General features: G+C 42.7%; 2 protein-coding genes across 9 annotated transcripts in view; one reads left to right on the top strand and one right to left on the bottom strand.

Annotated features, from left to right (window-relative positions):
- The first annotated feature begins 81 nt into the window (after positions 1-81).
- si:dkeyp-118h9.7 (sacsin) lies at positions 82-19,355 on the top strand. Its single transcript, XM_037488240.2, has 8 exons — positions 82-194; positions 3,616-3,661; positions 3,986-4,073; positions 4,977-5,088; positions 5,775-5,921; positions 6,031-7,453; positions 7,634-7,722; positions 7,813-19,355. Exons 2-8 carry the CDS (start codon positions 3,633-3,635, stop codon positions 18,771-18,773), a joined length of 12,849 nt encoding a protein of 4,282 aa, XP_037344137.2. The 5' UTR covers positions 82-194; positions 3,616-3,632; the 3' UTR covers positions 18,774-19,355.
- Positions 19,356-20,399: 1,044 nt separating this feature from the next.
- Positions 20,400-25,180, bottom strand: part of dip2a (disco-interacting protein 2 homolog A) — a 58,150-nt gene continuing 53,369 nt past the window's right edge. For 5 of the 8 annotated variants that reach the window (XM_037488230.2, XM_037488231.2, XM_037488235.2 and 2 more), the window contains 8 exons: positions 24,640-24,810; positions 24,271-24,300; positions 23,122-23,183; positions 22,988-23,045; positions 22,839-22,913; positions 22,350-22,524; positions 22,080-22,203; positions 20,400-21,849 (listed from right to left, as the gene is read on the bottom strand). In XM_037488230.2, coding sequence (XP_037344127.2) covers positions 21,597-21,849; positions 22,080-22,203; positions 22,350-22,524; positions 22,839-22,913; positions 22,988-23,045; positions 23,122-23,183; positions 24,271-24,300; positions 24,640-24,810 — 948 coding nt within the window. In that variant the 3' untranslated portion in view covers positions 20,400-21,596. The remainder of the gene's footprint in view (positions 21,850-22,079; positions 22,204-22,349; positions 22,525-22,838; positions 22,914-22,987; positions 23,046-23,121; positions 23,184-24,270; positions 24,301-24,639; positions 24,811-25,180) is intronic. The other 3 variants (XM_037488232.2, XM_037488233.2, XM_037488236.2) reach the window with 1 other exon arrangement.

Here is a 25,180-nt window from a genome sequence, read left to right as displayed (position 1 = left end):
TATTTTTTCCGGCTTTGAGTTTTCTTACGTTTCGTTTTGCCACAAATGACACTTGATTTCACAAGACAACGAAAGCTTAGAACCGAGGTTTGGTCTGGTGTTCATCAGAAGGATTTATAAGCTGCAGAACTGATGAGACATCAGAAGGCTCTTACACTTGGTAACTGATGCGGCTCTTCACAGATATGACTGAGGTAACTTTCTTTTTGTGTATTTATAATTCTGAACTTGTTTATGAGCACTATGAGGAATTTAATTAAGTATTAGAGATATGAGAAATCTAATCGCAAGAAAAGAACATCTACATTTAAATGCTGAGCGGTCGAAAAGTTTTCCATTTTTTTGCCATCAATAAACTAGTTGGTGAATTCATTGTGTATAGTCTATTGTATTAATTAATTCATGCATGGATCCATTTTATACTTTGGCATCAGCAGTGTCTTCTGCTTAAATGTCGACGGGACGGATACAAACTTTTTCATGATCTTCAAATCATTGTACTTCTAATTATAATGTTATTTGCGTTTTAGCAGATCGCGTTAGACAATCGCGAGGCAGACTAATCTAATTGTGACCTCTCATATGAAGACCTGATGTGGTGAAGCTGCAAGTATTTCGCTGACAATTTAACACATGCATTTGCTCGGCAAGCGTGGACCTCTGAACTGGGAATACCCAAAAATATTTTGACGCTTGATTAAAATCAGAAAAACCTCCCTATAAAAGACGATAAATCAGTTTACATTGCATTTGAAATCTATCCTGACTAAAGATTTCTAAACCACACAAAACCAGTTGGACTTAAGTAGTGAGACTCACTTCAACGCACTAAACAAGCAGGATGTGAAGGAGTCGCAGGTATAAAAATACATTGGTTTGCAAATAGTTTTTTGCAAATAATTTGGGTTAGGTTGGGTGGAGCCTTGCATGCCAGCCTCTGCCTCAGGAGGAGCTCGCTACTTCCTAATGAGGGTTGACTCGCCACACGCAACCTGTGACAGGAAGTGCCTCATTGAGTTACCAGCATAGGCATAGACATGTATAGAAAGGCTTTTCTATACATGTCTATGAGCATAGGTATATCTATGGTTGCCATAGCCACGATTTGCACTAGCCCTCTCTCCTCTGCCTTCATTGGGAACCTGTGTCAAAGGGATGAATGTTGACATGCAGTGTAAACCTCTTTGGACGTGATAGGACTTTTATGTATGTGCGTTGACAGATCTGATAGATATTTATAAATACATATTTCCGAAATTAATCCAACTTAAAGCACCAATGTACTGTAACCAGGGCTGGACTGGTAATCGGGCATACCGGGCAAATGCCCGGTGGGCCGACGCACTTGGGGGCCGGTCGATAGGCCTATAAAAAATGTATTTAAAAAAAAAACCGGCCCATAAAGCAGGGACAGCGGCCCATTGGTTCATTTTCCATACTGACACTGGGCTGGCCCAATCATCTCTTAGCAGGCTCCACCCCTCCCTCTCCGTGTGTCAGTCAGATGCATTCAGTGACTCAGAGCTAGAAAGAAATGTGTGGATTAAGATGGAGAAACAAAAACGTAAGAGCAAGGGGGGTGCGGAGAAATTGCGGGCCAAAAAAAAATCTAGAGGTTGATGCCTCAACATGTTCAAAAATAACCGACGTGTTTAGTGCTGTAGCTTCAGTTTCCAAAACTACTACAGAACCTGACGACATGTTGCAGAAACAGCAGGTGAACATAGCACATGGAGGAGGAGAGGTGACAAGCCACAGCGATAGCGGTGCTTGCGGCTCGCAGTAGGGTTGCCAACTCTCCCAACCCCAAATCAGGGACACTTTCGCGGGCTGACGGGGGGAGTGGTACTAGCGGCCGGGCTTGCACATCCTCACATGCTCCGCTCTGGCCACCCGGCACCCGCGCGCACACACTGGTCTGACGCGCCACAACGTCTCAACAACCGGGAGTTTTTCGCGCGTCATTGACTTAGCAGGCTGTGATTGGCAAATCGGTACTGGAGCTGTCCCGGCCGGGACAAATCAAAATTGCCCATAATTCGGGATGTCCCGGGTAATACGGGACGGCTCGCAGGCAGCAGAGGAGATGGTGCAGCAGGTGTCAGTGTGACAGTGAAGTCAAGAAGGGGCATAGTGAGCAGGAGAGTGTCATTGAAGCGGTAAGCAAGCAGGTAGCTCCATGAACAGGGAGGGGGTGTTAATCAGGGCGGTGCATGAGGATAGTGTGTGTGGGCCTGGCTGGGCCACAACGAAGATGATGACGATTTAACAGTTACCTCAATTAATGAATATTATAATAAGGCAACAAACATTATCGTTGTCGGTTGTTGCTATTATAAAGTCTGAGTGTCAGCTTGTCATTTGTCAAATTGTCACTTAAAAGTTACTGCAATGGCCACTCAGTTAGCTAAAGTCAAATAACACAGCATAAGCTAAGAGTTGAGAGTTCACTTATTCATTTGCAACTTCGGATATTCTAATGTAAACATTTAAAACTCATAACGTCGACGGCCCTTCTTCTCTAGAAAAAAACTTAAATGATGCCATTTGATTATTTTAATTATTACTCGCCCACGAGTTACACGTTAGAAGAGGTCGCTAACGCATGTTATTTGGGGGTTAAAAACCCGCTTTGCATTTTGAAAGCTGTATATTCAACTAACTAGATATTTTATAATGTTTCATCTGAATTTCCAATATCATCAATATGCAATATTACGGCAATACTGAATACTGTACATTTTATATAAATATTATCAGGACGTTTTTGTGTGAGTAATTTGTTTGTATAGGTTTTTTATGGGAAGTATCTCAACAATTAGAGGTACATTTTGTTTGGTGTCATATTAAAGAGGGGTTTGTACTCTTTAAAGGGATAGTTCACCCAAAAAGGAAAATTGTGTCATCATTTACTCACCCCCAAGTTGTTTCAAACCTGTATGAATTTCTTTATTCTGATAAACAAAAATATATATTTTGAAGAATGTCGGTAATCAGACAGTTGATGGACCCCATTGACTTCCATAGTATTTTTTTTTTCTACTATGGAAGTCAATGGGGTCCATCAACTGTCTGATTACCGACATTACTGTCCATGGCACTTACACAAGTCCTCAGCTTTGTATGGGTTTTTGGGAACGGAGCAATAGATATGCATATCTACAGGGAAAGCTAGGATAGTGTACCGGTTGGTGGTTGTGTCCGACCGATTGTGGGGGCCGGTCTGAGCAAAAACGCCAGGGCCCTTTTTTTGTCCCAGCCCTGACTGTAACCCTTTCATATCCTCACAAAGACAACAGTAGTCGAAATTATTTCTTTGCATTTTTACTTTCTGGGCAAAAATAACCGTATATCTTTTTTTTATGCCACAACATACATCAATAAAAGTTATCGAGATGGCTTAATCAGGTCAAGTTGGGGCCTATATATTTAAAAATACTTTATAATTACTTATAATGTGCTCTACTAAGCGCTCGAGCAGACAATTAAAGGCTACAAACAAAACTCAACAAGGGACACGTATATTAAAACAGTGTGCCAATATGTGGCAGCAGGTGCAGCCGTGACATGGACTTGTCCTCCAAGATCATGACATGTACTCTGGCTCTCTTACAGCTTCCAAGCCTGAAAGGATGAGTTCGAAGACCAAGAGAAAATCTAGGTGAGTGCATCTCGGTTTTTATGTTGTTTTATGTTCCATCTGAATCACCTCAGGAATAACGTGCTATTTTAACCATAGGGAAGTGGAGCAAATTTTCAGTAGACAATTGATTATGAGTCCAGATTACGAGCGATATATATATTATAGGTAATAATGTCTCTGAGTCAATTATTAGCAGCATTGAAGTAATAAGAGCACATAATGGCTAAACATACAAGTCAATTAAACATACTGATTGATCTTCAATCAATTCCCACATCTTCCTTCAGGACTCACTCTGTGCTTATTTAAAGTTGTAACTGTAGTTTCTTCCCCTTGGTACAGAAGGCCCTTTGGGGCCACAGCCCCGCCCTTCCTTGACTACCTGCAGGATATTCTCCGTCGATATCCGGATGGCGGACAGATTTTGAAAGTGGGTGAAATGCTCTGATGAATACTGATTTACAGTCATTTCTTTGTATAGGCTTTCATATTTTATAACTGATAGCATTCTTTTTGGGGATTTAGCTAACACACCTGTATTTCTAAGTAGTAATAAGTATATTTCCCTTGGTATAAGCAGCTTGGACATGTTGAATCCGGAAACAGGTGTTTTTATTGACATGAAAGACTTTTGGGTTGGGAAATATTTAAATTGCACTTTTTATCCTGCCAATGAAACGACAAATAAGGCGTCACACTCAATGAATGCACATATTGCATTTTTATTTTATGTTTGTCTTTCCCTGCCTTTAATCTACCAACTATTTTAATTTGCAATACTTTATATCTTTTTTGTTGTTGTTCTCACTGCTGTTTTTCATGGGCTAAATCTTGTTTCTTTATCTTAATGTAGAGATGAGCTTAGGAAGCTTTATGGTTAAAGCCAACTATTTATGGTACACTAGGGAGGATTTAATTGTTTTGAAAAGACACCCTCTTTTCACTCACGGAACTATTAACATTTCATTCTTGCACCGCGTCCAACAATGCCAACAATGTCCAAAAATGTCCAAACAACAATTGAGATAATATGTCAAAAAGGCATTTGTTTATTGTGTAATATTGACAATCAATTTCTCAGTCTTATTAAAGTTCCACTCTGTATGCCCTATAAGGGTGTTTTGAGTCACTCTGGCTGATTAGACCAGCAAACACACACAGGGGGTTGAAAAAATGTTTCTCTCCAGTCAAACAGATAAAGATAATAATGTATAAAAGTGAAGGAGATGTCAATCAGTCTAGCAAAGTCTAACCAGGCTCCATCCATCCATCCATTGGAGTGTTATCTTTGATCTGCTAAGATCTGACGGTTATTGTTCTTATCTGACAACAGGAGCTGATTCAAAATGCAGACGATGCTCAAGCCACAGAAGTGGTTTTCATCCATGATGAGAGAAGCTATGGAACTGAGAGCCTTTGGACCAATGAATTGGGAGAATACCAAGGTATGCAGCATCTCCAGAGAAAAGCCAAGCTCCAGGTGGTGGTGTATTTTTCAGCCCAAATTGATATGAGAAAATTGAATAAAAAAGACCCATTAAAAAAATATTGTTATCTAGTAATGAAATGTCAGCACTGTACTTTGTTTACGTCCATTGTTTTCATGTGTGCTTCTTTCCATACTCCAGATTGTTTTGCCAAAGATATAAAAGTTTTATTAACACAACATTATATACTATATATACATTAAAGTTATGTAGTTATATATATTCTCTCCTAATTATGTGCGCTCGTCTTCCCTGTTAAATATTGTCCAAGTGTTTCCTTTCACCTTATACAATGGCTCACTACTCGCTGAGCGCAGCAGTACCGCTCACCAGTGGACAGGGTGCATACAACTACACCCACCCCCACCCCTTTGATATGCCTTTCTTACATTTGGGCCTTCTATTAGGGTACTTGCAAAATTAGAATGGTGTCAAAATAATGTACGGAACCTTCTATTAAAAATTCCTTGCAGAAGTGTATGTGAATGTCATCAGTTAACAGGGAGTAAACCCTGGACCTCTCTGGTTGCCTAGCAATGCGTTTCCAATGAACATCAATAAAGAGACCAGAGACAGTTAGCAAACTTAAATTGTTACACAAGCACTTTTCCTGTGAGCAATTTTTTATTTTTGTTTTAACAAAGGTCCTGCTCTCTACGCCTACAACAATGCTGCGTTCACGGAGGATGACTGGGATGGAATTCAGCTGGTCGGGCGAAGCGGCAAACGCAACGACCCAAACAAAGTCGGGAGGTTTGGTATCGGCTTCAACTCTGTTTACCACATAACAGGTGAAATCATCTACAGATACACTCTCATAACGATCCCGTTGGAGTATTGGTCCCTATGTAGTGATAATAATTAATTGATTGGGCCATATCTGTTTTACTTTATTCACAGATGTGCCATGTATATTCAGTTCAAAGCACCTGGGCATGATGGACCCCCAGGAAAAGATATTTGAAAACGAGAAGGGTTTTCTGTGGTCTTTGGATGACACAGAACACCAAGATGCTCTAACGACTATGATCGATCAGTTCCAACCATTTCGAGATATAGTTTCACTTGTAAGCAGGCAAGAATGGTCAAAAGTCATCGTGGACGATCAACACTTTGACGGGACAATCTTCAGGTTCCCCTTGCGCAATCAGGCATCAGATATTTCCGATAATCTGTACGACACTAACAAGGTGGTCGAGCTTTTTGATAGCTTTATTTTGGATGCAGATTTGAGTCTTCTGTTCCTGAAAAATGTGACCTCTGTGACCTTGATCCACATCAATGCACACGGCACTGTAAACAAAAGACTTGAGGTGAAGTCCTCCGTCCACACAGATGTCATTCTGAAGTCAAAAGACAAGTCAATTGTTGAGGGTTCAACCAGGTTTAAACTGATAACTCTCAACTCAGAGAAACAAAAAGTCACAAAGTGGCTGGTGACAACATGTACCATGAAAGAAGGCCACGTTGAAAATCTTGATTCACTGGCAAAGAAGTTGAGCTTTTTCCCTCAAGTTGACTTGGCATTCCCGTGTGGTGAGAAGACAGATTGTAGTGAGAGTAGACTGAGCTGCTTCCTTCCTCTCCCAAACAACGAATCCAACAAGACAGGCCTCCCGGTTTATATCAACGCCTGCTTTGGCCTCACAGACAACAGAAGACATATCAAGTGGCAAGAGGACGACCAGAAACACGACGAACATGCCGTGTGGAATGAATTGCTGATGAAGGAGGTGCTCCCACACGCATACCTCATGATCATTCAAGATGCTATCACACTTGCCCAAAAATCGTTTCTACCCGTCCCGTCCGTGTACGATCTGTGGCCAGACATCGCTCAGATACCACACAAAGACAAGTGGTATGTCGTTGCTCTGGATGTCTTTCATCACTTATTCAGCCAGAATGTAGCTGTCCTCTCTCTTGCCAAAGATGAAAGAGCGTTCATCACTCCGTCAGAAGCCGTGTTGCCTTGTAATGGTCCAACCAGCCCCGACACATTTGCCGCCATTAAAAGGACTCTGGTTTCATGCGGAGAAAATCTTGTCACTTTACCAGGTAGTGTTTCAAGGGCTTTAAGTAAGGCGTACCCACGCCCCCTAAAACATGTGACTCCAACTTTCCTGAGGGACATTCTCCGTAGGATTGGTGTGCACAACATCTCTAAAGAGGACAAACTCTGTCTTTTGGAATACGTCTTAAGTGATGGACAGTACAAAGATCTCCAGGGCCTTCAGCTACTTCCACTCAACGATGGCTCTTTCAGATCCTTTTCAAACAGAGAGGAAGACACTGCTTTGATTGACAGCAGGGATTTTCCAAGGTAGGTTTTACATTTTTAGCCAAATTCGTTTTACATTTAAAAAAAAATGATAAATTAACAAAAGTTACTAAGGATTTACTGTAATTTATGGTTGAAATGCATGTATGCATGTAAGTCACTATGGATGAAAGTGTACGCTAAATGACATATGCACAATAAACAAACTTATCTTCTGTGCAGAGTCTTGCTACCATTCTGCAAACACCTCTTCATCCCAGATGATCTCACTCCCGTGTGCAGAGACCACCTGAAAGAACTGGCCAGAAAAAGTAGGTGTCATTTATAGAAAATGGGTCATTAAAGTGATTGTCATCTGCATGTTTTCACACCACACCAACATATATGTGTATGTCTTTCAGATTTATTTAAGGTCATCAACATTGGTGCAGCCCATGTTGCCGAATACACAAGGAGGTATTTGCCACAAGACTGGAAGCAGATGAGGACAGGGCTTGTCACCTGGGACATCCGCCGCAACCAACATCCGCCTTTAGACTGGCTCCAAGAATTCTGGAAATTTCTCAACATGCACTTCAAAGAGTTAAGTCGTTTCACTGGAATGCCATTAATACCAGTCAGTCCCCTGTCTGCCAGTCAGCCTGTATCACTTGCAAGACTGGAGCAGAAAACAATCCTCATTTTTCAGAAGAGCAAGCAGATGAACTTGCCAGAACAAATAGCTCAGTTGCTGAGCAAAGTTGGTGGGACAGTGGTGAGAGGAAACGATTGGCTCACACACAAAGACCTGGACTCGTACGTGCTGTGTCCATCTCCAAAGAGTGTCATGAAAGTCTTGGCGAACTTAGATTCTCAGGTTATCATCAGAGAATTCAAGACTGCTTCTTTCAAAGCACGAGAAGAACTGAAAGAGTATCTTTCTTACCTCGACTTTCGAATGGATTCTCTCTCCAAGGCTGAGAAAGATCTACTCTCCCAGTTGCCTCTTTTTCAGACCATGAAAGGTGCCTGTGTTGCAGCTCAATCAAAACAGGCTGTGCTTCTTACTTCTGGTCTAACAGTACCAGCAGAGTTCCCCATGCCCGATTCTGTTGTGCAGTGTGCAACTGAGGCTGATCGCAGACTGTTACAGCTGCTGAAGGTTAATCTCTTGAACACTGCTGAAGCGACCAATCTCCTCATTGATTGTATTGAGAGGGGAGCTCTCAAAAAGCAAGACACTGAGAACATTATGACTTGGATCTTACAGCACGGTGAGAACCTTTTCCCTCAAAATCAGACCTTGAAACGCAGATGTAAGGCCTTAAGCTTCATGGAGGTGAATGGAAAGCCAAGAAACACCTCAAGTCTTTTTGATCCAGGAATTGAAAACTTCAAAGTAATATTTGATTCAGATTTCTTCCCCCCACCCTCCTACACTCACACACCGCAGATGCTTCAAAGCCTAAGAGATCTCGGATTGCTCTGTAAAGAAGTCGATGTGTCACCTGAGCACTTGCTACGAGCTGCCACACTGATTGATGGACATCATGCTGATTCTCAAACTGAAGCTCTCAACAGAGCTGAGGTGCTCTTGAAGATGTTGGACACCAATGATCTACTCTCAAAGTTTTCTGCTCAACAGCTTCATCACCTCAAGAGGCTAAAATGGATCCCATGTCTTGATTTTGGTAATAACCACAATAATGACAGATTTCAGAAACGTTGTTTCTTCTGCCCGGATGAAATAAGACATTCTGTGTACAAAGACATTGTTGGGCATGTGATGCCCCTGGTGGGAAAGTTCAGTGACAGAGTGAGCAGCCAACTTGATCTTAAGCGCCAGCCCCCGCCGCAAAAAGTAGTAGAGAATTTGTTGGTCCTGGAATCAAAAGCAAAGGAAATGGCGGACCCTGACACAAATGTAGATTTCAAGAGGAAATTGCATAGCATCTACAAACACATGCAGGAGCACATCTCAGAATTTTCCAAATTGATGAACAAGGACACTCCCTGGCTGTGGAACCGCCAGCAGTTTGTTTCCATTCAGGATCTGGTTCTAGACTACCCACCCAATCTCGATCTGAGCTCTTACATCGGGAAGGTGCCAAGTGAATTTAGGCCATACAAAAACTTGCTCCGGGAGCTCGGCCTGAGAATGTTGTTTTCAGATGAAGAAATTATTGATATTCTTTATTCTATCCAGAAAACCATTGAAGAAAGGCAGCAACCATTTGCAAATTCCTCTGAGGTAAAAGTGTCAATAGAAATCCTCAACTGGCTGTGGAGAGAGAAGAAGAAAGTTGAGGATGACATCCCTGTTCCAGTTCTCATAGATGGTGAACAACATGCCCTGAAACCACTGTCAACTGCAGTTTTCTGTGATGTCAGCAAAAATGGGTTACAAGAGTTTAAGTACAACGAAGAGGAAATTCATGTTGTTCATGAAGAAATCCCAAGAGCTGCTGCTGAATGGTTTAACATCCGATTTCTCAGTACCCACATCCTTGATCCAGAGTTGGTGGGCATAGAACAGTGTGGACAATCTGAACCCATAACAATAAGGATAAAAAACATTCTCAAAGAGTATGATGAAGACAGTGACATCTTCAAAGAGCTGATTCAAAATGCAGAAGATGCTGGGGCCAAAGCCTGCAAGTTCTTGGTGGATTTCAGAGTACACAAAGACAGTCCTGAAAGTCTCATTGACCCTGACATGACTCTTTGTCAAGGGCCTTGCCTTTGGGCATTTAATAATGAGCAGTTCACAGCTGAGGATTGGAAAAATATTGTCAGAGTTGGTTCTGCCTCGAAGGAAAACAAAGTGGAAAAAATTGGAAAGTTTGGACTTGGATTCAATACCGTGTACCATGTGACCGATATTCCTTCGGTCCTCAGTGGCAACAGTCTTCTCATACTTGATCCAAATGTGACACACCTCAAGAAGCACATTAAACTAAATACAAATCCTGGAATCAAGCTGGATCTCTCTCAGAAACGACTTTTTCATTGCTTTCCTGGTCAGTTTGGACCATATGAACGCATTTTTGATTGTAACTTCAAGAGGGACGGTCCTACTGAGCCCTATGCAGGCACTCTGATTCGACTTCCTTTCAGAACTGAAGAAGAGGCTTCCAAGTCAGAAATAAGTTCAAAGGTGTATCACAAACACAATATTGTCACTTTTCAACACCACTTTACAAACAATTCACAAACACACCTGCTGTTTTTAAAGAACATTAATACATTGTCGCTACAGCGTATCTCAAACAACGTATCAACTCCCCCGAGAGAAGACGAAATCGAAACCGTCCTGACTGTGTCCAAAACCACTGTGAGTGCAATTCAGATTCCTGATGAATATGTCTTTCAGCCAAACCAACGTGAAGCTGAGAAATTACTGAAGAAACTTGATGGAAAATGCAAAGAAGTCATTGACTGTGGCAAAGTCAACGTTGTCCAAATAACTAGTCAGCAATCTGGTGTAACTGAAGTCCAGCTCTGGCTTCTTTACAGCTGCTTTGGGACAAATCAGTCATTGCAAATGGCTCTGGAGAAAAACAAGCAAGCCACGTTCTCTTTGCCCATTGGTGGGATTGCTGTGCCTTTGCAACATGATCCAGACACTGGGAAACTGACCCCGTTGCAAACAAATCTAGTTGGACAGGCATTTTGCTTCCTCCCTCTTTCTGTTCATACTGGTCTTCCAGTCAATGTAAATGGAACATTTGCTGTGACGAGTAACCGAAAAGGACTGTGGGAGAGTGGGCTGAAACACAACTGGAACAAAGCCCTTCTTCAGGATCCAGTAGTGACGGCGTATGTTACTGCACTTTTGGCACTAAAGACAATGTCTGAAAACAAGCAACTGGAACATTACTGTTATCACACATTTTGGCCTGATAGAGAGAAAGTGAGTGAAACCTTCAAGCCTTTGGTCGATGCATTGTACACCACCATTGCTCAGCACTCTCGTGGCCTGGAGCTCTTTAGTGATGGTGAATATTGGTGCCCAATTAACACTGCCATTTTTCTACACGAGAGCATCGAAGAGGATAAGGACATCAGTGCACTTGCTATGCAGGTATGCAAGAAACATGCAAAATCACCAAGCCGCCTTGTTCCTCTTCCACTGTGGTTGAGAAATGGCTTCAAAAAGTGTGGCCTCGAGGACGTTTTACAGAAGAGAACATTGACCTGGGAGAAGTTTTATCAAGAAATAGTGTTTTGCAACCTTAGTACCATGGATCCTAAGAGCAGAGATACTCTTGTGCTGCACGCTATTGACCTAAATAACAAAGACATCGACAAACTACTTCTGCGTTATCCATGCATCCCCACAAAAGGTGGACAACTCCAGCTCATCAGGAAACTTGTGAATCCGTCAGGGAGAGTATCCCTTCTTTTTGAAACAGACGAGGGACGCCTGCTTGGGGGTACCAAAAATGACTTTTGCTCCCCCAAAAGGATTCAACGTTTGTTGGAACTTGGAATGGCAAATGATCATCTACCACTGGAAGACATCATGCAGAAAGCAGGCACAATCCCCAAAACCTGGAGCACAGACAAAAGGAAGGCATTTGGGCATTTGAATTGCCTGATCGAACTCATGAAGAGTCACACACATGACAAAGATTCTCCCCACTGGGAAACACTGAGAATGACTGAATTTCTCCCAGCATTTCGCCCCGGCGACACCAAAATGGAAAGAAGCGCAACATTTCAAAAACCCACTGCTCTTTTTACTGCCAAATGCTCCCCCCTTGTGAACATGACACAGCATGTGCTCGATCAAGACAATCTGAAAATACACAACGCTGATGCAGTCCTGCAACTTTTGGGAGTTCATGACAGACCAAGTTCTGGCGAGGTACTTCAGCAGCTGCAAGAAGCATGTAAGAAATCTGAATCCATCGACGCATCCACGCTTCACAAAATCGCATCGGAGTGCTATAAGTTCCTGAATCAGTGGCTCAGTGAGTCTGGGGATTCCACTTTCATTTCCCAGAGGGCAAATTCATTCCCATTCATGCTTGTTGGCAGTACATTCGTAAATGTGAACTGTGTAGCTGAAAATGGGGAATTTGAAGCAAAACCATACCTCTACATTCTTCCAACTGCCTTCATTGATTACAGGAGGCTCTGGGAAAGTGTAGGTGTTGAAAAATGTTTCACAACCAGTCAGTTTCAAAATGTGCTCAAGGAGGTGCATTTCCAAAATGGTAACAAACCCTTGCCGAAGAGTGATCTAGCAATGTGCCTGAAAATTCTCAAAGAAGGGATATTTGAGGAAAAAGTCAAGACAACTATTGACCAACTCATACCCAACCAACATGGTGTTTTACAACGTGCAAGTGAAATATTTTACAATGACAGCCCATGGATGCCAGTCGATCCCGGTGTCACATTATGTCACGAGCTTCTCCCTCGTGTTGTGGCACGCTACTTCGGAATCAAAACTACCAAGCATCATACCCTCGAAAACTCCCAAGATGAGGACATTTCACCATTTTCTTTTCCATTTAAACAGCAGGAAGAACTAACTGTTCGAATTAAAAACATAATTTCTGCCTATCCAGCAAAGAAGGATATCCTTAAAGAGCTTATTCAAAATGCTGATGATGCAGAGGCAACAGAAATTCACTTTGTTTGGGACAAAAGACATCATGGCAAAGAAAAAACCTTTGGGAAGAAATGGAACCAGCTGCAGGGTCCAGCACTGTGCGTTTTCAACAACAAGGTGTTTTCAAAAGATGACCTGCTCGGCATTCAACAGCTGGGAGAAGGAGGAAAGCACAACTCTCCAGGGAAGATAGGAAAATATGGAATAGGATTCAACTCTGTTTACCATCTAACTGACTGCCCCTCAATCCTCACTGGAGATGAAAAACTCTGCATTTCTGATCCAAATCAGAAGTACATTGAAAGTTCTTCAGGCAAACCACCAGCTGGCACTGGCTATAAGCTAGTTGACACCTTCAAGAACATGTACATGGATGTCTACAAATCCTTTCTTCCAGACCATTTTCCTCTTAAACAAGGCACCATGTTCAGATTACCTCTACGGATGGGTACCATGGCAAACTCCTCTAAAATTTCCCAGAAGGGTGTCACTGAAGAGGATATGAGAGAACTGTGCTCTGCTCTCGCTGAAGATCCCGAAGGACTCCTTCTGTTTCTGAAAAACATCTGCAAAATAAAAGTCCATGAAATCAATGAACATTCAGAGCAACTTAAAACCATCTTTGAGGTGGAAAAAACTGTACCAGAGGAATGCAAAGGAAAAAAAGAGGCTTTTGTAAAACTTCAACAAAATGCGCTGCAATCAGACAATGCAACAATGGCAGAACAAGTGATTTACAGAACCTTGATTTCAACCTCCAAGAAAAGACAAACTGAATGGATCATTGCGGAACAGTTTGGCTCATTTAAAAACTGTGGTGACACAGAGCCAACACAACCTGTCAAGCTACCCCAAGTAGCCATAGCAGCGCGTGTAAACATGAAGATGGGCATAAGTTCAGATGGCGTATTTTCCAGCCCTGAGAACTTTATCGGTCAAGCCTTTTGTTCACTTCCTTTGCCAGGGGAAACTGGATTGCCAGTGCACGTCAATGCAAACTTTGAGGTAGATTCTGCAAGGAAAAACCTTTGGAAAGAAGACGGGCAGAGTACTAAATCTAACTGGAATGAATCTTTGAGACAGAATGTCATCGCTCCACTGTATGGAGATCTCCTTCATTACATGAGCTGCGCCATGGCGAAAAAGAAAGTGACTTTTCAACAGATTGAGTCAGGCTACGTATGTTTTTGGCCAACTGTGTCCACTCGTGTTGAACAAGATTGGCATGAAATGATCCATGAGGTATACAGATCAGTCAAAGAGAGAGGCCTCAATGTGATTCCAGTGATGCGACGTTCCAAAAAAATAATTGCAGGCCAAACATTTCAGCTGTACTCCTTTGACTGGTGTAACATTAGAGAAACTGACACAACTAAGGCACCTTACCTGACACATGATCTAATGGATGAGATCTATCACATTTTGGAAGATCTTGGAATGACTTTGGTTCCGTTTTCCATGAATCCTGTTTGGAAAGGTTTCCGATCCGCTGACCTTGAAGTGAAAGAAGTGAATCCTTTAAGTGTCAGGACTTTCCTGAAAGAAAAACCTCTTAATGACCCAACCCACACTCATCAGCAATTACCGTTGCCCATAATTGCCACTTTAATCAGAGATGAAAAAAGATTTTCGCAGCTCTTGAGTTTCTGCTTGAAAGATTTGGACTTAAAAAAGGTCACCAAGGACATTGCCAGTTCCTTCAATGGGCTCCCACTGCTTCTCACGAGTGACAAGGTTTTGGAAGTGTTTAACTCTAAGTCTCCCAAGCTGATATCAAGATATAGCCGTCTGTTCCTTGGCTACGAAGCCCAATTTGCAGATTTTCAGTCCAACAAGGATCACATTGAAGCTCTAAAAAGTTTAAGCCTGGTCAAGAGTTTGACGCTTCCCTGTGCAGTGGAATATCTAAAGCCATTAATTCAGCAGCTTCTCCAGGAATGTCAAGTTGATTCATACAGTGGACTTCATGTCCCGAACAAGACCACGTTGGAGTGGTTGAAGTCACTTTGGAAGTTCTTAATGAGTGAAATTAAACCATTTAGTTTCATTTCAATGAGTGATAAACAAAGCCTGACAATAAGTGAGGTACGGCAACTCTTCAATGACTGCTGCATTTTACCTGTTGTCTGTCCAAGGCGAAACAACAAGCTCCTCCTGCAAGCAGTGAGAAACATGCCAAGTGTGATCCAGATTGATTCAGAAAAAAACTCAGGCATCCTCTTTAAACTTGGGTTTATGAAGCTTGACATTTTATTCTTCATAGAGTATGTAGACAAAGAGATTCTTTCACTTCTATCCTCTGAACTTCTGAATGTGAAAGATCAAAGCTCTGTGTTGGACCAGGTCGTCAACATTGACCACTCAGAGTTTTCAAAGCTTTCTCCCAAAGAGATGAACGAGCTACAGTGTTTCCTGCAGTCTGGAGTGTCCAGGTCCGAAGACAAACAGGAGTATCAAAAAAAACTCAAGTCATTGCCATTATTTGAAACAGTCCATGGTAACAGAGTGAGGATTGATGGGCCCAGAGAGGTATTCATCCTCAACAGCATGTATTCAAAGGAGTTTCCCGAATTGTTCAAGTTGTCTGACAACATTTTTCTACAATGTAATGTAGAGAACTGCAGTCTGTCACAAGCATTGAACATCCAAACCCTGACTGATTTGGACTACTTCATGAAGTTCATTCTGTCCATTGTACACGGACTCACAGAGATGCAAATGTTCCAATGCCTCAAACTGTTGCTGTCACCATCCTTCTGTTACAATCAGCATAAGGACAAAATCATCTCCTCTATAAAGGCAGTAAAATGTATTCCCAATTGTCAAGGCAGATTGGAGACAGCATCGTACTACTTTGATAAGCGTGTCCCGCTATACGAGAAAATGTTGCCCCAAGAGAGATTTGTGCCTGAGACATTTTGGACTGCGCTATGTGAAGGAGATCCGCAAAAAGCAAAACAGTTACTGAGAGACCTTGGGATGAAGCATGTTGTGTCAACAGATGACATAATCAATTTTGCACGACAGCTGGAATCAGAAGCAAAAAGAAACGGTCCACTTGAAGACTTGAAAAAAAAATCGTCACTAATTTTCAAAGCAGCCTTGTCTATTGTGAGTAATGACGAAAGCAAAGAGGAAAAGTTGCTGGAGACCATCGCAGACATTAAGTTCATTTTTCCTGTGAAAATTCAAAAAGAGCTGTGCAAATATCACCAACCATTTGCTGGGGAGAGAACTGCTGTTGGAATAAGAGGATCTTTGATAGAAAGCGATGAAAAGCATCAAGAATTGATTTGGTCATCAATGCCAATCATACATGTCCCTTGTTATAAGTCAAAGAAGCTCCTGAAAATGATGGAAAAGGCAGGAGCGCTTGAACAACCACCTTCACGCTGTGTAACCACGAACATGAGCAACATCTGTCAGTCGCCATGTGCAACTGACCAGTTGGTCAGAACCCGCGCTAAGGTGTTCCGAAGTGCGTATGGCCATCTGCAAGCTAGCGGGGTTGAAGGACGACCATTGGCTGGTCTTCCAGTCGTGTTGGTTGAAAAAGACAAAGGACTTGAGCGTAGTGATGTTGTGTCTTTTTCACTCCCTCATGACAGAGAGTTCAGACCATATTTCTACAAAATTTCTCCGCAGGATGTCAAATTTGCAGACTTCTTCAAGAACATTGGTGTAAATGACCATCCCACTGCAGCTCAGTATTGTCATGTTCTGGCAGCGGTTTATGCTGATTCCTGTGATAAGCCACAACTGCACCCAAACCAACAGGAAACCGTGAAGCGTGCCGTTGAGCAGTTTTTCAACTTACTCAAAACTGAAGGAAAACAGTCCCTTGGTGATGTAAAGACGTTGTATCTTCCTGCAGTGGATGGTAAATTGAACCCATCCTCCAATCTCTACTACAATGACACCGTGTTTGAGATTAAAAGGTTGGAAGAAGCGCTCGAGAACAAGTTCCTGTTGCTCGAGAAACTCCGAGAATGTTATTTGGACAGCGACAGATACGAGAACCATCGATTGCTACAGTGGCTGCCTCAGAATTTCATGCCTAAAATGCTGTCTCAAGTCACTGAGGAGAAATTAGTGGAAACACATGCGCAGCTTTGTGAGCTTGAAACGGACTGCGAATTTAGTCGATGGTTTGAAGAACATCTGTCCTCTCCAGCGTTTACATATGGACTAATTTGCCTAATCAGAGACCAGTCCCAGGGAGAAAAAACACAGAAGGAAGCTGATGACATGTGCAAGAAGACCTTTGGCAGAATTCAGATTAATTGCTGCAGAAGTTTGATAACAAAGCTTTGGGTGGATGGACAACCGCTGAACAAAACTGACACGGAAACCAATGTTTTTGTCAAAAAAGACCAACAAAATTGCTTTTTTTTCTTGAAACATAATGATGCCATGGACTTAATGGTGATAGATGGCATCAATATGACATTGGCAGAAGAGATAAATGTCCTTTTAGGTAACACAATGGGATCAAATCACCTCCAAGTCCTCAGGCATCTTCTCACATGTGGCACTCGTCAAGATGTTCAGAAATGTTTGGCTAAGAATGGGATCCTTGACAGTGCTGAAGCTGAAAGTCTTTTTAATCCACCAGCCCCTGGATCAGAAATTCCAGAAGAATGGGTCGACTCCTTAGACATGAGCATCCTTAATAACTTTGAAGAGGGGGAATATGTTGGCTATTACACGAACGACAAGTACGTGTATGCAGTTGTTGTTGAAGAACTGTCTGGGCCCTTTGGGCTCTATAGACAAAGATACAAAATAGAAATCGGACAAGATGAGCCGATTGAAGTCAGTTGTCTTGACATCTATCAGTTTAAACGACCAAAGAAGGCGGAACCCGGAGGGGGGACTTGCACATCTGCTGAAGCTTCTTGCATGGACTTGGTGACCCTGGCAGGAGATGTGCCTCATTCTTCCAAACCATCAGCTGCAAGTTCGTCATCTACAAGATCCTCGCCAGCATCTGTTGACGAAGCCAAAAGAGAAATTGACAAATGCTTGAAAGATATCTGGCCTCTTCCGCAGGAGGAGAGGCTTAAAGCCATCAAACGACTGTGGCTCAGGTGGCATCCTGACAAAAACCCAGACTGCCCATTTCTCGCCACTGAGGCATTCAAATACCTAAATAATCGAATTGAGGAGCTCAAGAGCGGCAAAAGCAAAGGAACAACTGCAGGCTCGTCCCACGCGAGCGGAAGCTCAAATTTCAGCCACTTCTATGGGCAATGGGAGCAGGAGGCCAGGCGTCACAGAAATAATCGAGAGAGATTCTCCAGAAGCAACAATTCCTACAACTTTTGGACCCATAACGAAAATGTCCCGAGGCCAAACAAAGAGGAGGCCCACCGCTGGTGCCGACAGGCCCGGTGCGATCTCAACGCAGCTCGCAACGACATTGGCGGGGCGAGCACAGAGTGGTGTCTGTTCAAGATCCACCAGGTGGTGGAAAAGGCGCTCATAGCTGCGCATTATAAAAGAGACGGTCAACATCCCACCAGCACCTCCATTTCGGCCCTCGCTGACGAGGTTTCGCTCTACAACCTTCAGCTGAGAGATCTGCCACTAATGGTCGCCGAGCTGAAGACTCTGGGAGTGGATGCCAAAAAGACTCAGTATCCAAAATATCATCCAGCCCCCCACATTCCCAATGAGCGGTTTAAATCAGAGAATGCAGTGGCAGCAGTGATCCAGGCATCTGAGCTCCTTGGTAAAATAGAGGCATATGTGAATTAGGGATCAACAGACATGTTGGCAGAGAGGATTGGAGATGTTCCCATATTGAAACATTACTAAAAACAAAATGTCTTAACATTCTTATGTTTCAAAATTCGGAAATGTCCTTACTGCAGATGAGTTTATTTATCACTATGTGTGAACATGATTTTTGATTATTTTAGTAATTTCATCATTCTTTACTTTTGACAGAGGACCAATATAATAACTGTTTGTAATGTTATGTTTAACTACTCACTGAATTCCATTATAATCACTTCATGACCTCGTTATGAAAAAGAAAACAAAAAATATTTTTTACTTTTTGCAATGTTATCATTTATTACCACTACACCAATATATTCACTTTGTCCTGAGAATGAAAATATAATTTGTTTTTCCAACGTTATGTTTTACTACTCATTGAGTACAAGTTGAATCACTGTATGACCTTGTTATGAAAATGTAAATACCGCAGTGTATTATTTTTTGCCACGCTATGTTTTTTACTCCTTTGTGTGCATTGTAACTTCTCATTGAGGACCAAAATAATCTGTATGACCTTATGAAAATCAGTATAATTTTTATTGCAGAGTTGTCGTTTCCAACTTCTCATTCAGGAACAATATAATCACTGTATGACTTTGTTATGATTAAAAGATATGAGAGATGTTATCATTTATAACCAATATAATTGCTCTACAACTTTGGATATTTTCATTCCTTAAACAATTTAAACACGTCGAACTGTTTCATCTCTATGCATTTTTTTCCTTATTGGTTTCTTGAAACTTAACGTGATGATTTCCATTGGCATTGGCAGTTTTCTTTAAAAATTAAAAAAATGAAATGGAATTTTGTGGTTTGTTATAATTTCATCAAGTTCTCCTCCTAATTCACTTATGTAGACATGAGTTAGTTTGCATCTTCCAGATATCATTAATGTAGGCTATAGTGACAGAATATATCACAGTAATGTAGAATCTGAAAAAGTAAAAGTGGTAATATGTTCATATTGAGCTGTAAACCTTTGCAGAAGATTGATTTTGGCTGATTAGATTTCATTAACTCTTGTTTGCTTAGTTAATAATGGATTACACCCCACAAATTGGGGATTGGTGTGCACATTTTTCCAAAGCCAGATTTGAAATGCATGTTCACTACGACCTTATATTCTCAGTTTGAAACTAATCTTATTTGACACCTGAATGTTCAGAGAAGACAAACATTTCAAGTTAAAAGCACTTCTTTATTCATTAAGAAATCAGGTTATGAAAATAATGACACCTAACCACGTATCACACAAATGCATCTTTCAACCAAAGTTTGCTGTGGAGTGTGTGACCACTCAGCCGTCACCACAGCGTAACCGTGTCCTCCTTGTGCTTCGCCTCATCACCAAAGTTCCCACTGCTCTTTCTTACTATAAAAATGTTTACAAGGCTTTTTCATGTCTCATCCCAATGTCCGCATTAGAATAAAGTTTAAAATATTTTTGTGTGTGGAGAAGTTCACACCTATATAACATATTCAGTCTTTGTGTTATGCTTCCTCTCATCTCCTCCATCCATTCATAATTTACATAAAACCTGTACATACTTACAGCGGGCCGCAGCCTGTTTCTGACGGGATGTGCATGTTAAAAAAAAAAAGCAACGGTGGAGTGAATCTTTGCAAAGTGAACGTGGTAAGGTGGGAGGTCAAAGTGTTACTAGCGTATTAGACACTTGCCTTCATATGTTACATGCAACATTTTCCCAACTCCCATTCGACCTTATGGCCCTCGATGTGCGCCTATAACATTCTGCATCAAACCTACAGCGGCTGCCATCCATCGCAGATATGAAACGCAACAATGAACATTAATGGAGCGAGTGTGTTTGCAGTGGCTGATGTTATGATCAAGTTTATCCATCTTCTCCAAAAAGATGGAAGGACTTTGGGTGCAATAAGAGCAGGGTTTATCATACGTTAAGCTCCCTCTGCATTTCTATTCCTTTCCAAGCGGATAAAGTTCACAAAAGGAATTGAAGCAGGAGCTGGAGAAAGACCAGGCCTCTGAAAAAACACTTAAGGCTTAATTCATATCATTTGGCACGTTGCTAATAGAGAGCAACGATTATTATTCCTCGCCATGTCATGACTTTGAACAATTGGCACTTATTGTCTGCAGTCATTCAAAACTCTTCTTTCACATCACTCATATTGCATTTTGTTCAGATAAAACAATATGTCACACATTTTAGATTTAGAAAGGTCTAAAAAAAAAAAAAAAAAACTAAGTCAAACCACAACATTATATTTACACGTCCTGTTACTGACACCATGAACGTAAGTACCGCCTCCCGTGTCCCGGCATCCGTGGGATAAACCTTTCTGACCTGCAATGGCACAGGGGGGCACAGGGGGATCCGTTTGAGCTGGTTCTGAACCAGGGTTTGGGTACTGGTGTCAGTCCGGCTCTCTGGCACCAGGGCATAGCAGACACAACTAACAATCATAATATTGGAGATGGATAAAGTAAGTTGACAGGCGCCTTATCGTACATACATAAAAAACTCTCTTCTCCAATTTCTGAGGCTGGAAATACTGGGGAGAAAATCACATGAGTGTTTTCAGTCCAACTTATTTCTCCCGATGTTTCTTTCCATTTTGCTGTGAGGTTTTTCATCCACGTTTCTTTCATATTTCCCGTCTTTGAGCAAGAAAGGAGAGCTTTATTTATTTTGGCCGAAGGGCGGGAAGGGGGCGGGGGGGGCAGAAGGGCCTGCAACACTTCTGTGCTCCCACATTCTCCTTGTGCGATGATTCCCGTTGAGGGGTCCCCTTCCCGCAGCAGGGCCCTCACATGTTGTAAGCCACGTATATGGGGTCCAGCTGGTCGGCCAGGAACCCGTCTCTGAGGTGCATGCGCTGCTTCTCCCCTCTGGAGTTGATGGGGATGACGCCGGGGTCGACCACCACCACGACTCCTACGATGAGGTAGTGCTCCTCCAGGACAACGTTGGTGACCAGGGCCACCAGGTCCAGCGCCTCCTGCTCCGATCCCTCCAGCTCCACGACCACCACGAGGAGGTTGGTCCAAGTGAACACCGCACTGGAAGGAGGGAGGGAGGAGGAGGGGCAGCGTGCAAGGAAAGGAAGGAAAAGGGCAAGACAAATAAAAACAACAGGTGGGATGAAGAGAGGTAAATGATAGAGTGAGGAAGAGGAGAGAAGTTGTCAGAATTCATGTTGCTCAACTGTATGTTCAATATAAATGGAATACCCATCTTAGAACAAAATGAATGATTGACAGCACTAAAAGTATTAATGCCACTTCCTCACCATTCAGCTATGCTCTTGTGAGAACGTATGACGGATGTCTCGATGTCAATCGGGTGATACCTCATTCCTCTCAACTCCAGAGTCTCATCGAGAGAGCCCACCACGTAGAGGGCGTCGTGGCGCTCTGAGACGGGCACACGAACACGCAGAGTTAAAGACATCCAGGGTTGATTTGACATCGGAACGTAGCAAACATCATTGCTTTGCCAGAGGGCGACAAAATCACAGTATGAATCCAGGTCCGATCCAAAGAAACAGACTGATCCTCACCTCCACTGGCATCCGTCAGCTCGGTGCGCCGCAGGAAGCCCAGGTAGCCCGTCCTCGCCCAGACGCTCTGGGTGTCGCCAAAGCTGAGCTTTGTGTTGAAGTGGTCAGCGTGCAGGGCCTCCTCCCCGTAGACTGTGTAGTAGCCTGTGGCATTGTGAGGACTGCTCACCCAGACCTATTACATAAACACACACACACACAATGTAATGACAATTAGTGATGATCATACAAATCAATCGCCCTCTAAAAAGAGAAAAATGTATTCAATTGTGTTTGTATCTGATAAAACTATTACTATTGTGTTGTGTTGCTAGTTTTCTGCTTTAAAAACTTGACTAGCGATGCACCTTCTTGTTGCTTCTGTACTACGTTTTAGTGATTAGTTTCAGCAGAAGGCCCATTGTAACCTGATAACAAGAGCACATAAAGTGTGGGCCACAGCCAGCAGGAGCAGGTGACCGTCAAACATTCAGATGATGTTGTGGTTACCTCTCCTAGATGGGAGTCTCCCAGGGGTCCTTTGGTCTCCGTGTTGGCAATGATCACCTTCACTCCTGGGAGGATCTACAACAGACAAACATGATATCTCAAACCATTTGCATCAGAAGGAGTTTTAGTTAGTTTACATGATGACGTACCTTCCCAGACTCCATCAGTGGCAAGCTGTGGGGCGACCCTCTCTCCACCAAGCGAACCCTGAAGAAATGAAAGGACAAAAGGGTCAACACGGTTCAATTTAAGGTTTGAACAACGTATTCACACTCAGAGCTACCTGTCGTGTCGCAGCGCTCTCATGTCAACATAAACGGTAGTGGGGTCTGGTCCGGCTGTGCCCTGGAGGAAAACAAGCAGAGAGCAGCATGAGATGAGATTGTGGTGGAGGTGGAAGCTACTTAGGAACCAACAGTGTCATACAAAGCAGAGGAAGGGGGGGGGGGGGGCGGGCAGCCAGAAGCAACCAGCCGGGCTACTATAGTTTTATAGACTTCCTGTAGCCCAGCGGCGGAGTCGGAGACATAGCAAGTACCAGGAAGTTAAATCCAAAGAGCTAACTTGTAGAATCCTGCTGTGACAAAACAAAAGTACCTCAATGTCTTGGTTTTGAGTCAATTTCAATAGCTTCCCCATGCGCCTGAATCGAGCCATTCCTGATTGAATGATTCTGGTCGCCGGGTATTGATTCCTTTGGCTTTGGGATTTGTCGTCATCACTGCTCTAAGACTAGTGTTACTTATGCTTCGCACCCCTCGTTCTCCGGAGCGTGGCGCAAGCTAGCATCGAGTCGCCGGATGGTCATCCGCGAGGTCAAAGCCAAACGCAGAGCAGGCGGATTGACTTTGTCGAGCAAAGCTGAGGCTGGATACATTAGGATGACATCAACGAGACTCAGTCCAGACATTAGTCTTTGCCAAACAAATCAAATGAGTTTCACTCACTCCATGACTACCAGTATAACTCACTCAAGCCACTAGCACTCACACAAGAACTAAGCATGGTACATTGTCTTTAATGAAAGATAAAGGAACTAAAAAACAAAGAGCGTAGGTGGTATAAAGATCTTAGGGTTTGAGATGACATTCCTCGATGACCTTAATGGCAGCATGGAGCAATGGAGCTCACAGGATGACGTAGTAGCGCATCACATATAAGAGATATAAAACTACAAAATAAAGGTTAAATCTTCAAAATTCATGCAAGAGTAACAAACACAAAAACAGACTCACTCTCTCACACACACACACACACACACACACACACACACACACACACACACACACACACACACACACACACACACACACACACACACACACACACACACACACACACACACACACACACACACACACACACACACACACACACACACACACCCTGCAGCAGCCAAACGAATAGACAGCAGCCCTTATCCTGCGGTTACCTGCTCAGCCAGTTTCCCTAACCTGTTGGGCTGACGGGACAACGCAGGACAGATACATGAATATAAATATTTATATCCTTCAATTCACATGCACACACAGACACACACACACACACAAAATATATACATACAAAACAGAAACCAAAATTGTTAGACCCAGAAGCAAGTCAGTGCATGGCGTTTTTATAATCATTCAAAATTCGATTAAATATAAAGTTGAACACATTTCCCTCCCCCTCAAATTAGTCGGTAAAATGACATAAACGCTAACGTTTACTCTGGTGCTACTCCTTCTTTGCTTTCTTTCATTTAGAAAACTATACTCCTTTCCATCTCCTCCTCCTCCTCCTCCTCCTCCTCCCATCTTACCTGCAAACAGACGGCCACGTTCACCCTGCAGCCGAAGGTGGTGCTGACGGCGCGCGGTGAGAGCCCCAAGTCCTTGAAGATCTTTGAGAAGGACTGAGTGAGCGCTATGCGGGGCCTCTCCTCGGCCACCACCATGCACGTACGCACGCACGACAGGTTCACATTGCGCAACTGGAGATGGAAGAAAAGAACAAGTTTGATCGGCACAACTAAAAAAATGTAAGAAATAAATAAACAGGTGTGAACACTGCAATTATATCAACGATGTTACATTCTTTAACAATTCGCACTGAGGGTGCATGTGAACTAGGAGCAGACAAGAGAATTTATTCAGATAATCTAACTTTTTCATTAGATTTAATTCTGCTCATTAAACCACAGACATGATTTGTAAAAAATAAAAAGCCTCAAGGGCTGCAGTCAGTAATCAGAGCACAGATACAAGGGATGGTTCCACCCCTCAGGACCATGTGTTGATAATCACAGCGCTGTGGCAGGAGCCCCTCTGGGAAACGGAGCAATTGAAGAAAAAAACACCCTT

The sequence above is a fragment of the Pungitius pungitius genome, chromosome 10 (genome assembly GCF_949316345.1).
Source record: "Pungitius pungitius chromosome 10, fPunPun2.1, whole genome shotgun sequence".
Classification (NCBI taxonomy): Eukaryota; Metazoa; Chordata; class Actinopteri; order Perciformes; family Gasterosteidae; genus Pungitius; species Pungitius pungitius.
This window is presented reverse-complemented; position numbering and strand designations above follow the sequence as displayed.